Raw genomic sequence first — 13,752 nt, 5'->3', positions numbered from 1 at the left:
AGATAGCTCTGCAGTTGCTAAAACACTCCCTGTTAGCAAGGCAGACTTGTATGTCCAAGCATCATGCATCACAATTCTTAAGATCTTTCAGGAAAGCCTAAAACCTAGTTTAATTTCAAGTGTTTTTCATAGCTCCATAGCCTAAACCACTTATATATAATAGATCTTCCAAAACACTGGTGAAACTGAAGGGAATCACAGCTGTAGAACTGCAAATGGCTGAGTTAGGGTGAAGTTTCAGGTTACAGCTAAGTTGGTCTACCTGCACCCCCAAAAGGACTCCCTTTCCCTCTCTCTCACACTGGCACTCATCAGAGTCTGCTGTAAGCAGCTGAAGGCGATAAACCAGGAGAAAATTAACCTCTTTCTGCAGGGTAGTTTTCTGCCTGCTAACTCCCTTGGCCAAGTTCACAGATAGGTCACAGTGCCAAATCAATAGAGTGGGGTAGGAAGATGCAAGTACAGAGCAGGACCACACTGTAGCCTGCAGCTAGGCAATCGATAGACTATATGGCCATATGAACCTGCACCCTCAGCTGCGCAAGAATATTATATGAATTTCCCCCATTACCTCTTGATGTGCTCTTCAGTCTACTAAAATTTTTTCTTCAGTTTTGCCAAAAATTATTCATGGGGTGGAGGGGAGATAATAAATTCCTCATCAGGTAAGCTGTATTTTTTATCACAATTTATGGTAAAACACAACAGTTTCAGAGTAAATGAACGCTGGCTTTACCTTAACAGGACGGTAGCCAAGTTCAGTGGCTTTGTGGATTCCTTCCATTACCTTGTGAAAGCCTAAGATATAAAAAAAAATTAAAATTTCCTTTTCTTTTTTAAAAACAGAATGCAAAACGAGGTTATTAAGTACAAGACAAAAAGATGACAAATAAAAACCAATCTGATTCAGAAGACAGGGCTGCAAGTAAGAAGAGCTGCAAGTAAAGAGACTTCAGTTCTACACACACACACCCCAAATCCCCCAAAGGCTGCCAGTGTTACTGTGGTCAAGTCACTGAGATCAATTTTTTAACTGGTATTTGGGTAGTCAAAAATGCTGGTGTGCTTTTCTACATCTTTGCCTTGTGTTACTTTCTTCTTAAAGGGAGTGGAAAGCATTTGTGAACTGCCTCCAGAAGCAACAAAGAAAGAATAATAAATTAATGTTTATTTGATAATAATGGCACAGGTGTCTTTGCTAAAATGGCAGAATCTTACTGTTCTGAGTTAGACAACAATATTGCTAGGTGAATTTTAAAAGGCTCTTTCTAAAGTGTGTTTGGAGGGGAGTGAGGTTAGGAACAAATAAAAGCCCCTCGATTCCCTGTTCAACCCTGGCTACAGATGTAATTGGCTTCCCAAAGCTACTGAGTATCCATTAGTTTGAAGATCACAGGCAGCATTTACAGGATCGTAATTTTTATGACTAAACATGTGAAACTGGTGAGCACAATGTGGGGGGGATTAGAGCATTTAGGAAAGCAATTCAGTCGGCCTTTTACCCTTGAAAACAAATCAAAGATGTCAAAAACTGCAGTGACTTCAACAAATGAAGTACCCAGCTTCACCCTACCATTTAGTGTGTCCTGTACTTGTCAGCTGCTTCCAGACACAGAGATACAGTTAATTTAGGGCAAGCATCTTCACCCCTACAGGCACCTCTTAAATTTGGAAGAAAAATAAAGCAAAAATGCAATTTTGAAATTCCAAAGGCCTTTAGGAAAGCCTCTTAATCATCTCATTCAAACCATACCTTCTGTCAACTTTAAACAAAGTTAAAACCTTTCATCAAGATATCAATTTTAGATTTGACATATTATTTGTTCCCTGCCACACTCACCAGCTGGCAGAGAAACAAGGTGATAGTAGCAAGAATGAGACAGCAAGCTACCGAGCTCTGGGTATGCATTTCTGGTGAGTTGGCGTGCTCAGCTGCTAGCACTGTGTTTGTGAATGCCTCTACTACCCTGCCAGGTACTAGATTAAGTTCCCTTCCTGTTCTGCACACTAAACTCAGATATGAGAGACCAAACACTGCATGAGACTGAGCTCCTTCTTCCGAAGCTGTTGTCTTCAACAGCAAATACTTTACATACGCTAGCAAAAGGGCAACATCTTCCAGAATTTTGTGCTGACAATCCCTGTGCCGTTCCCAGTCACACATTTTTCTGTGTAGGTCCACCACCCTCCTTTCCTTCTCTCTTATCTACTGGAAGCTCAGATTCTCTAGTGAAGAGATCATACCTTCATTAATCTGTAAGTGCTTTACCAGAAATAAGCAATAACTCAATAGTATTCTGTGCATACTTAATATTGGATGTGTTCAAGATCAGAAAAAAAAGGAGACACAGGAAACTTTCACTTAACTGCTTTCTGGCCAGTAAAGCCATTGACCTCGGTACCAGGGAAGATTATGGAACGGTTTGTCTTGAGAGCACTCACATGGCAAGTCCAGGACAAGCAGGGGATCAGGCCCAGTCACCATGGGTTTACGAAAGGCAGGTCCTGCTTGACCAACCTGATCTCCTTCTATGACCATGTGACCCGCCTAGTGGATGAGGGAAAAGCTGTGGATGTTATCTTCCTTGACTTCAGCAAGGCCTTTGACACTGTATCTCATGGCATACTCCTTGAGAAGCTGGTGTCTCATGGCTTGGACAAGTGTACTCTTCACTGGGTGAAAAACTGGCTGGCTGGATGAGCCCAGAGGGCTGTGGTGAATGAGGTGAAATCCAGTTGGCAGCAGGTCACAAGTGGTGTTCCCCAGGGCTCCGTGTTGGGCCCCGTTCTGTTTAATACCTTTATCAATGATTTGGATGAGGGGATTGAGTGCACCCTCAGCAAGTTTGCGGATGACACCAAGTTGGGAGGCAGGGTCGATCTGCTTGAGGGTAGGGAGGCTCTACAGAGAGATCTGGACAGGCTGGATCGATGGGCTGAGGCCAATCGTATGAAGTTCAACAAGGCCAAGTGCTGGGTCCTGCACTTCGGTCACGGCAACCCCATGCAGCGCTACAGGCTTGGGGAAGAGTGGCTGGAAAGCTGCCCAGCAGAGAAAGACCTGGGTGTGCTGGTTGACCGCTGGCTGAATATGAGTCAGCAGTGTGCCCAGGTGGCCAAGAAGGCCAACAGCACCCTGGCCTGCATCAGAAATAGTGTGGCCAGCAGGAGGAGGACGCAACTGTTCCCCTGTACTCGGCATTGGTGAGGCCGCACCTCGAGTACTGTGTTCAGTTTTGGGCCCCTCACTACGGGAAAGACATTGAGGTGCTGGAGCGTGTCCAAAGAAGGGCAACAAAGCTGGTGAGGGGCCTGGAGCACAAGTCTTATGAGGAGCGGCTGAGGGAGCTGGGGCTGTTTAGTCTGGAGAAGAGGTGGCTGAGGGGAGACCTTATCACTCTCTACAACTACCTGAAGGGGTGTTGTAGTGAGGTGGGTGCTGGTCTCTTCTGTCAGGTGGCTGGAGATAGGACGAGAGGAAATGGCCTCAAGTCGCGGCAGGGGAGATTTAGGTTAGATATTAGGAAAAATTTCTTTACTGAAAGGGTTGTCCGTCATTGGAACAGGCTGCCCGGGGAAGCGGTGGAGTCACCATCCCTGGAGGTATTCAAAAAGCGCGTAGACAAGGCACTTCAGGACATGGTTTAGTGGGCATGGTTGATGGTTGGACTCGATGATCTTGAAGGTCTTTTCCAACCTAAATGATTCTATGATTCTAAAGCATGGACACAGGAAAGCAGAAAATGCCAACTGTTTTATAAGCCAGTCCTAATACTAGTCTTGGCTGCAAAAAGAGAGGTGAAGAACAAGAAGACGACAGTGAAATAACTCTTGCAAGCAACTGTTTGAAGTTGACTTGTCACCCTTCTCCTTCACCACCTACTTGTTTTGCATGCGCCCAGTAAGTTTGCAGCACCAGTGGTAGATTTCATTCTAATTAAGCAAGTTCTCAGGCTGAATGTGGCAACAGAGATAATGATATGCTGCTGTAAGCACATCCCAGAGCCACAAATGTGATAAGCTCTGCAACAGCTCAGAAAACCTTATGTGCTACTTCAGGATTGCAGAAAGGTGAAACTGAACTTAACTAAAAAGGCCAGGAAGCAATCACTAGCAAGCAGCAGATCAAAAACTCTGCATGTCTGAATACTCTCATGCTTGGGCTCAGCTTGCTGTAGAGGTATGGAACAGGATTACAGCTCGCAATGCATATAACTCAATGTCCTTCCCAGTTCTGCCTCTTACCTCCTGCCATGCTAGCACAAGTGTGTGGTTTAGAACAGCTATCAAAAATCTCTACAAACAAAAATAAAGCTATTCTAGTTAACAACAACTATGAGCTTGTTTCCACTAAAAGATTTTGGGGGCAGGGTGATTATTTAAAAAAAAAAAAGTTACAGTAAAAAAAATTAAAATCTGTAACTGCATTTCATATTTTGATGTTAACTGTTTTCTGTTTTTTCTTTACGGAAAGCTGTTAAGAGTTCATTTGTATTTCCATACTTACTAAAACATCTCTTCTAGATCAAAGTCCTTGTGTGGTAATGGAACATCAAAAAGAATAAAACCAAAACATTTCAAATTATTAGAGCAGAAATGAATACTAGGTGTCATTGTGTCAGGAAATACTGTCAAGGCTCAGAAGTTCTCTAAGTTTTGTTTAACATTTCAAAATTACAACCGTTCTTCTCTTCCACCCAATGAAAAATTTCAATATTTTCATCACTTTAGATTTCTTCCAAAATCATAACTTTAGCCAAGTTTAAAGCACAGAGAACCTTAGACACATCCAGAACAATCCTAAGTGGGACAACACCTCCCAACATTTAATCCTTACAAAAAGAAAGGCTTCAAGCCAATGTTTAATGATTCAATCACAGTACAATATTATCTCTTTTTCCTTGTACTGAACAAAAAAGAAGGGACAGGCTGTGAAACAGGTTAGACTGGCTACCTGCAAGAAAGTACTTTTCATTTGTTCATCCCTTAGAATGTGGAAAAGTAGAAATATTAAGGTCCTCTCACGTGCTTTCATACATCAGTGAAATCTCTGATCATCTCACAGTCATTCCCTCTATCCAACCATTTGGGAATAAAAGCAGGTGTAATGCAGGTCAGCTGCACCAAAGATACAAAATTCCAGCCTTTTCCTAAAACCCTAGAATGAGTTTCCAGAGGAGCAGAAAAATTGATTCCAAGTTTCTCGAGTTCCTGGTTAGCTCCATAATCAGATGCAAACTTTACTTTCCACAGAAGTTACCAGCCTGTAGGAGTCTAAAACCAGGAATCCCTCTCACCTTAATAGAGCTATATCTTGTTGCCTCTGGAACTGCCACGGGACACAGGATTGCACAGTAGGGCAGGCACCTTATTCTCTGCTCATTCCATACTTGGAAATCTCCTATTAAATAAAAAACCCTCAAAAACAATAAAAAAGTATTTTTACATAATTTCAGCCCTTAAGAAAAGAAAAAACCCAACTCAGCATTACTATTTTTACCTGATCCCCACTTAAAAAATCGTATCTATGATTTGGAGACTTTATTGTCCTCCTTGAAAATATTGAGGCATAGAAACTTCCCTGTTCATTCCCTATGCTATTCAGCTGAGCAATTTCTCTCTTTGTGGTTAAAGACCTTTTTTTGTTTAAAGGGGGAAGAGGGGAAGAGAACATTTATATAAATAAAAATTACCTTTACCCCCCAATAACTTTTAGTTTACTTTTTAAGCAGCACATTCCTAACAGCTTCCAATCAGATATGAAGAGCTGTGGCCATATAATTCAGGAAGCTGGAGGATCAGGTTTGCCCCTTCAGTAGCAAAGGAAGGGTTTGTTTCCAGTGAGTGTTATAAACCAGGTAATATTCAAATGCAGAGAGCAGAAGGAAGAGCACAGTCAACACCTGCTTGTGATTAGATACGCCCAGATGCTTCTCTGGGAGCCAACTGTGCCATGACACAACCAGATTAATGCAATAGCCTACGCTGGAAGGATAATGATCCAGTCAGATTTATGACAGGAACAGATTTCTGTACCATGATGTAAGAAACCTGAAGATGTGCTTCCAGAGAGATTGTAGACAAGGACACCTTTCTGCACCTGCCAGCAGAACTTCGATTTGATAGCAGAATGATTCAAACATTGAAATTATTTCTCACAGCATCCAGATCTCTACATCGCTTGCCCTACATTTATCTTACGTTGTTGCACCATCTAGTGGCTACTTGGAGGTTTTGTCCGAATTAGAAGTTCACAGGCTGCCAAAGTTACTGGACAGAAATAGAATGATACAAGATCAAATCAGTTTTAGGTTGGAAGGAAGCCCAACTATGAAGCTGAACTTCATAATGAGCTTTAGGATTCATTTAAACAAGAATCTGTCACACTGGGCACGTCCAAGCATTTTTGAAACTTTGTTTGGAATTACTACTTCAATCAGAGAGGTTAGAAAGTTGGCACCCCTCCTCAAATGACCTCAGGCACTGTTTATGTTTATTCCTATCAAAAAGTAGTGGAGGTAGGGAACATCACTAATCACAATTGAGACCACTGCTAGCATGCCCCAAATATAAATTCCAGAAACTGCTGCTATTCATGACAAGAAGTTCAGTTCTTATGGCATCTTAGTCCCCGGCTGCTATAGCGGGAACATCTCTTTTTTGAATGGTATTAAAGAACAGCAGCACACGAGACCAACACAAGATTTGGAGAGTCCTCTTGATATCCATGACTAACCAGTAGTCAGCCAGTTAGTAGCAGCTGTAGTCACAGTCCCACTGACTGTGGTGAGCTGAGCATCTTCTACTCCTCCAACTAAAGGGTCTCTACCTGCCTAAGGGTTGTAGAAAGAAGGAAAAAGAGTCACTACCAAATAAGCTAGTATAGACTATTTTTCCTAGCCTCAGAAGGATAGCAATTCACTCCCCTCTCAAAGTAACCGAGTGTGAAAGACATACCAAACAACTCACAACATTACGGTAAGTATTAACACAGTTGCCTTTGAAGACAAGCATGTACCTTTCCTCCGGACAATGAACTCAAATTTAGCTGGGACCAAAGTATCCAGGCTAACGTTAATGGCATTCAGTCCTGCCTCCTTCAGTCGGGGCAGCAGTCTGGTTAAGTTGATCCCATTGGTTGTGACAGCAATGGTTTTAAGCCCTTCTAGCTTGTACAGTTGACCTAGGAAAATAAAAAGAACACTTTAAAAGAAGTAATTCAACTGTAAGTTACACAGAAAAGCCAAAAAGAAGATTTGTGAAACAAACAAAGAAAATATCACTGAAGGTGTGAGGAAAACATGAACACTTTAGTGCTTCAGCCTGCTTCCAGCTGTATCAGTTTGAGACACCCATTTTAGCACAAATACATTTCAAAAGGTATGAAAGAGTAGTTTATTGAAAGCAAAATCGGTTATAAAGAACACTGAAAGCGCACACTAATTTTGTTCTCATTTCTTAGAGTAAATAGCTACTTTATTGTTGGAAGAAGGCCTCTGATTTTGTTTACCTTCTTTTCTTCAATCTAGCTTTGCAAACTGAATACTGTGTTCTGCAATAATAATAAGCAGCAAGCCATCCCTTTCACACCTGACACCTGAACTAGCTGCATTTATCTAGCAACATTTATCCTACTATGCTTTACCAAAAACCAGTTCTAACCCAGAGGTAGCTGCCAGCAGTAGCGACTTTAAACTGCTGAAAGAAATACCACATATACTCCTAACTAAACAGGATAAGGTCAACATATTAGACCATTATAGAGAATCCAAGGCAACAACACCCAAGGGACAGAACACTTGCACATGACAACTGAAATATTTCCATTACCCACAGTGGTAGCCCAGCCAGTTGAAGAGGGCTTACGCAAGACACTAAAAAATGGCTAACAAAAGAAAACTACATAAGAAACAGTTAATATAATGAGATTAAGATTCAGAAAATAGCTGCCTTCTCATAAGCCAAATGCAGAAATCCTCAGCATACCAGATCTCTAGCAGGCAGGCTTTCAAACCTCCAGTTATCAGTACAATAACAAATAGGAAAAAACCCTCATAAACCACTTGCAGAAGCAGAGCCATGGCAAAGTATTTTCTTATTTTCCCTCCTCCCTTCTCTCATAGTCTCCACCCTAATTTGCTGAGAAATATTTGAAGAACCCTTACTCTTGAGGCACCTTTATTTACAGCACGAATATTTCACAGTCCCTTCTTCCCTCCCTGTTTTACCAACATGAACACACAGAGGTAAGGGCTTTACTTCTGCTTTATCTCATTTCCCAGCTATTCTCAAAAACTCTGGAATGGGACAAGCTGGGTCACACCAAAGATTCTGAAATTTACAGCAGCAGCATTTTGCAACATGATTAAGAGCCCCATAAAGACATTTGGAACCTGAGGTTATAACGAAAGAGCAATCTTTAATAAGAACTAGATTTTTCTGGCATTCACCTCTCAAAATCCTCCCCACTGACCAGGAATAACCTCTTCCTAGAGGATGAGTGCTATTGGTCCAAGTTTGCAAAAGATTATTTAACACTAGCTACCACTAGCAGCCTAGTCTTTGTGAGAGCATAGGATAGTGTAGGAACACCACTACTTTTACTTACAGCCTCAACGCACAAAATGGTCAACCTCCTAACAACAGAGAAAAAAAGACTAGCTGTCATACAGGCTTCATTGCTAGAAATGTAAAATGCATAAAGGCATTGAATAAAACCAAAGCCATGCTGCAACCTAAAATGGAAAAATTTAAAAAAGTAGCACCAGCTGATTGGGTCAGTTAATGCAGGCAGCATTAACAGGCAGCTGTTATCAATGCATCTTCTTCCTCATCAGACAGGAGGAGATACAGGATGAGGCACTGGAAATACACTAATATGTGGAACCATCTGTAATAACAAATTGGATAGAAGCCCACTGTGAGAACTTAGATGGAGACTTAACACTAACAAATTAAAAAGGACCAGTTAGTACACTCTGCCTTATTAGTGCAAGCTAAGTGGAACATTTGCAGTTGCTTAGTTTCTTGGCTTGTGGACCTCTAAATTCAAAAGGGATTAAAGAGATTTCATAACTTTGTAACTCACCTTGTACCTGTATTAAGTCTGTTTGCTGACCTTTGGTCACTGCCTTAGCAACAATCAGCACAAGCAAAGGCAACTGATAAAACTATTAAGTAGAAAAGGAAACAGAACAAATACTATCATTCAATAGCATGAAGCTAAAAGCTCCTATATCAGGTTCAAGCCATCAGGTAAACCCTTTTACATTTACTTTTTCCTTTAGGATCAGGAGCATCTTCTTAAATAGACAAGTTGCTTATATATTCTCTTCCAATCATTTCCTCAGCTGCACTTCTGATTGAGTCCAGAAAAGGTATGTGTATCTCCTAATCGAAATGTGTATGTTGCTATAAAAAGGCATCTAGCTGTCTGTCCCCCACCCCATGGAAAATGATTTTGTCAGTGCAGATGTGTACTACTTAGACTATTAATAATAAACAGCTATTACACAGTTTATATCCGGTGCTATTTTAAACTTTGAGTATCCCAAAGGAGATGGATTCTATATTCCACTACCAGCTGCTTCAGGAAAGTCTCAAACATGTTTTCAGCAGTAGCCAGGACATGATTCAGCTTTCAGCAAGCGTCAGTGTTGCTGAGTCATAGTTTATGTATGTGCATGCGTTAAAAGAACATTTCAAATAAGCTAAAGAACTGTAGCAGGTCTCTGAATAACATGGTCTCCTACAGTAGCTTCAAGTCACATTTGCTCACTGAAAGACTAAAAAGTTTGAACTTGAATATTAGAAAAATACAGTAATAGTAATACAGCATTAATATTTTTGAGCTTCATTTGTATTTCACAGACCATTTATGATTAAGAGAAAGGTTTGCTGAAAACAAACCTAACTTAAATCTCAACCCTATTCAACACCTGAGATATTGTAGCCAGCTTCTATAAACCATCTAGAAATCCAGATTAACTCTGTCCCAGACCAAACCAGTATATTGTGCTAAAATGGCTTCAATAAAGGTGCCTAACTCAAATTCTGCAGAAGACATTTTTGGGCTTGTTTTCCCTCCAGTGAGTTTTCCTCATAGTTCTTACATGTGATCTGTTTAGTTTTGAGACCTTTATCTTGATCCCAGACTTGTGCACCATAAAGTAACATCAAAGTCTGAGAAGACAAAAAGTGTTCATAGATTTAAATTGCCAATTTTCAACATGCCTTAGAAAAAAACTGCGAGGCTAATACAAATTCCTGACAAAATGAACTACTGCAAAAGGACAATCATCTTAACATCCATTACCTTTACCCCAAGATCTCTCTTGTCATCTATTAAAATGATCACTAAGAATCTGTCAAAGTTCAGCTGTGAACATGAACACAGGCAGAATAATGAAAGCCCAGTAGTTCAAAAAGATCTGTCTCCCTCTTTCAGCCACAGAAATAAACCTTTGAGAATTCTATCACTGTAGTAAAACAAAGGAAAAAAAAACCAAACACCCAAACTTTCTATCCTTCCAATATCAATACTTCAGGACTGCAGCAATGTGATAATTATTTTGCAGTGACCTGGCTGCTCAACTTACACTCTTAACATCAGAGTAGCTGATGAGCGTATAAAAAGCCATCAGCTACTGCTGATAAATCAAAAAGGTAAATACACTAGGAAAGTTCTGTACTGAACTGATCTTGTTGTTTTCAACTCATTTTCATGCCAATGCTACATGCTGAACTGTAAAGCTTCATTGTATTTTAAAATACAACTTATTTTATAACTCTGCCCCCATTTTGGCTGGCACAAGCCATCTAAAAATAATTATATCTATTATTACTAGAAATGGGGAATGCCTTCTTGAACGAAACAGGTGTCTTGAAAGGCACATAGCTCTCTCAATCCTAAATAAAAAAATAACCTATCATGCATGGGCAAAATGCCCTAGAGAATGGTATTCCAGAGTTCCAAAAAGATGAAGTTAGTGCAGTTTCAGGACTCCTCACAATCAAGGTTCAAGGAGACTCAAGCCAGCTCACTCTAGCCATACCTTTTCCAGCTATAAACAGGTCAGTTCTACATACTACACTGCTCTGCTGCTTCCTTTGGAAAAGACCATAAAGGCTGTCCAAATCCTGAACAAAACACAGCAGGAGCAGAGACCAACTGTTTTCTGCACCAAAGCTCAGTGTATCAGTAGACAGTTACTCTACTTTCAAGACCTTCATCTTCCATATTAACCCTTTCTTATCTTCAGTACTTATAAGAGTACTTACACATGCAGAAACAGACAAGTTCTGTTGCCTACAATACACCAAAGTGCCCCCACCTACATAGCCTTAATCGAATACATTGCCACTACACAAAGCTATTGTAATGTCCATAACATACGAGACTTTGGACAGGGAAAAAAACACCTGGCTCAAGGAAAGAACAGGCAGTCAATACTGCAAGAAAGGTCAGTCAATACAATACCCAGTAATTTATAGTCCATTGAAGTAAGAGTCTTCATCAATAACTGTAAAAACACAGGCATTTCCACCATTCCTTATTAAACACAGACAAGCAAGTGACATCTGTTATCAAGGAAACAAAACAAAACAACAAAAACACCCCACTACCACCACCCCCTCCCCCAAATCCAAAAGAAAACCTGTTTTGTTTGTAAGCATGTATCAACTGTTCCTCCCCAGTGAGGACCTGGTCACATCAATACTTGATTTTTCACCCCAAGGCTCCATTATTGCAAGCTGTTCTAGTAGATGTTGAATATGAAGACAATGCTAAGTTCAGCTGTTATAATATGAAGAGATATAAGTTCCATCCAAGGAGGACAGCAGAAGTTCTCTGAAAGGAACTACCTTGCATTTCACAATGTTGGGAAAAAGGACTGTCATTTAATGTATAATTATTCCCCATGTTGCTGGACTGTATCAGTAGATAGTTATAAGTGTAGTTCTTGGATCAATATATAGTAAGTCATTTTGAAACACACTGTATTTATTGGGAACTCACCCACAATATCAACCACATCAGGACGGATAAGTGGCTCTCCTCCTGTCAGTCGGATCTTCTCTACACCTTCTTTCACAAACAGTCTGGCTAGGGTGATTATCTCCTGAGCAGTAAGTAGCTCTGATTTAGGGGTCAGCTGAACACCCTCCTCTGGCATACAATACTGACCTGAAACACAGAATACAGAAATACATGGGGGGAAAAATAACCAGCAGCAATTAATCTGGTATTGATGGTCAAAATGCACCAAGTGCAACTGTCTTTAATGGATGTCAAACAACTCTGTTTTTCTGAAATACAGAGAAGAATACACCAAATCTTACAAGCAATCTCCTACCAATTTCCTGTTTTCCTTCAGAAGACAACCCAAGACTCATTTGATGGGTCTCAAAATTACAATAGATCCAAATTGAAGGAAAAGCTGATCTTATTTCTATCTAACCTGCATTCAGAGACACCAAATTGAACGGGCAAGCACTGGGACATTGCCACAAACTTTGCAGACCTAATTGTGGGAATGCCTAGGTAGGAGGTCTCATGCTTATCACACACTTTGTGTACAGCATACAAACATCCACAAGTACCATCATCCAAACCACACCAAGCCCGATGAAAGACCTGTCACTCCCACCCGTCTCTGGCAGATCCCTAGGCTTGCTCCTGCTTCCCCATCCCACCAGCCACTCAGCCCCAAATCAGTCTCTATCTAACCTTTAACATTACTTTGTGAAGACAAGAAATAGCACAGGGCCAACACAGCAATAAGTACCCTAACTCAGTTCTTGGCCTTTGCACAATATGGTGCATAAGAGCTTTGTGCAAGAAAGCAAGCAGACACTTACACCTGAGGTTGCATTTCTCAGTCAAAGAAATTCGCAAGTAATTGTGCTGACGCCCAAAGCTGTCTGTCAAAAAAGCAGAGAAGGGAACAGCATGTTGCAGTACAAAGCGTCCTCTTTCTGAGCTTTGCAGTTCCTGTAATGAAAACAAGCAAGTGCTAAACATTTGAATAGTTATCCTATCAACTTGCTGTATAAATATTAACTTTGAACTCAACTGATAATATTATTCCATTTTTCCCCAACAGGGACAGCTGCACAAGAAAAACCCATGACTTGTCTTTATGGTCAAACCTGGCCATTTATTAAATTTCACACCGTACTTAACTACCTGGAACTGTACTGTAATTTTCCCTGTGCATGTTAAGATACAGCCTCTTTGCCACAGGTGCCTCAGGCTTTTTGTGCAGAATAGGAAGCAGCTTTTTTCAATTGCTTGTCTCTTCACTTTCCAGAATCAATGATCCAGGACCACCCAATCTCACTACAGCCCTCAGACAAATGAAATCATATAGAAGGGTCCCTCCCTGCACTTCAGTGCAAGAAAGCTAGAAGTTGATGAAACACTGCATCTCTGCATGTGTCCCTACCAACTTTCATGTGTAAGGCATAACATCTTGTTAATAGCAAACCCAAATTATTTCTATGTACAATTATGTTTTGTGATGTCTGGTTCAAGAACATTTCCAACAAGGTCTTCTTGCCCAAATCCATACAACAGAATACTTCCAAAAAGCTTATCTCAGTTAAAATATAATAAATAATACAGGGACAGTGGGACTAGAAGAGACATGTATGATCCTGAACACTCCCACCTGTTCAAGCCTGCATAAAAAGATTCAGAATTTTAATAATGTCTTTATTAACTTTAATGAAGTGAATATTAAAAGTGAT

The 13,752-nt window shown here is 40.6% G+C and overlaps 1 protein-coding gene across 4 annotated transcripts in view; it reads right to left on the bottom strand.

Annotated features, from left to right (window-relative positions):
* The window catches only part of MOCS1 (molybdenum cofactor synthesis 1), a 32,395-nt gene that overhangs the window by 11,074 nt on the left and 7,569 nt on the right, over positions 1 to 13,752 (bottom strand). For 3 of the 4 annotated variants that reach the window (XM_030034427.2, XM_030034425.2, XM_030034424.2), the window contains 4 exons: positions 12,862 to 12,994; positions 12,020 to 12,187; positions 7,019 to 7,183; positions 737 to 798 (listed from right to left, as the gene is read on the bottom strand). In XM_030034427.2, coding sequence (XP_029890287.1) covers positions 737 to 798; positions 7,019 to 7,183; positions 12,020 to 12,187; positions 12,862 to 12,994 — 528 coding nt within the window. Of the gene's footprint in view, positions 1 to 736; positions 799 to 7,018; positions 7,184 to 9,088; positions 9,171 to 9,275; positions 9,315 to 12,019; positions 12,188 to 12,861; positions 12,995 to 13,752 lie in introns of those variants that run through there. The other variant, XM_041128578.1, reaches the window with a different exon arrangement.

This window comes from Aquila chrysaetos, chromosome 13, assembly GCF_900496995.4.
Source record: "Aquila chrysaetos chrysaetos chromosome 13, bAquChr1.4, whole genome shotgun sequence".
In the NCBI taxonomy this organism is placed as follows: domain Eukaryota; kingdom Metazoa; phylum Chordata; class Aves; order Accipitriformes; family Accipitridae; genus Aquila; species Aquila chrysaetos.
The sequence above is the reverse complement of the archived record's forward strand: the minus strand, read 5'-3'. Positions and strand labels throughout refer to the sequence as shown.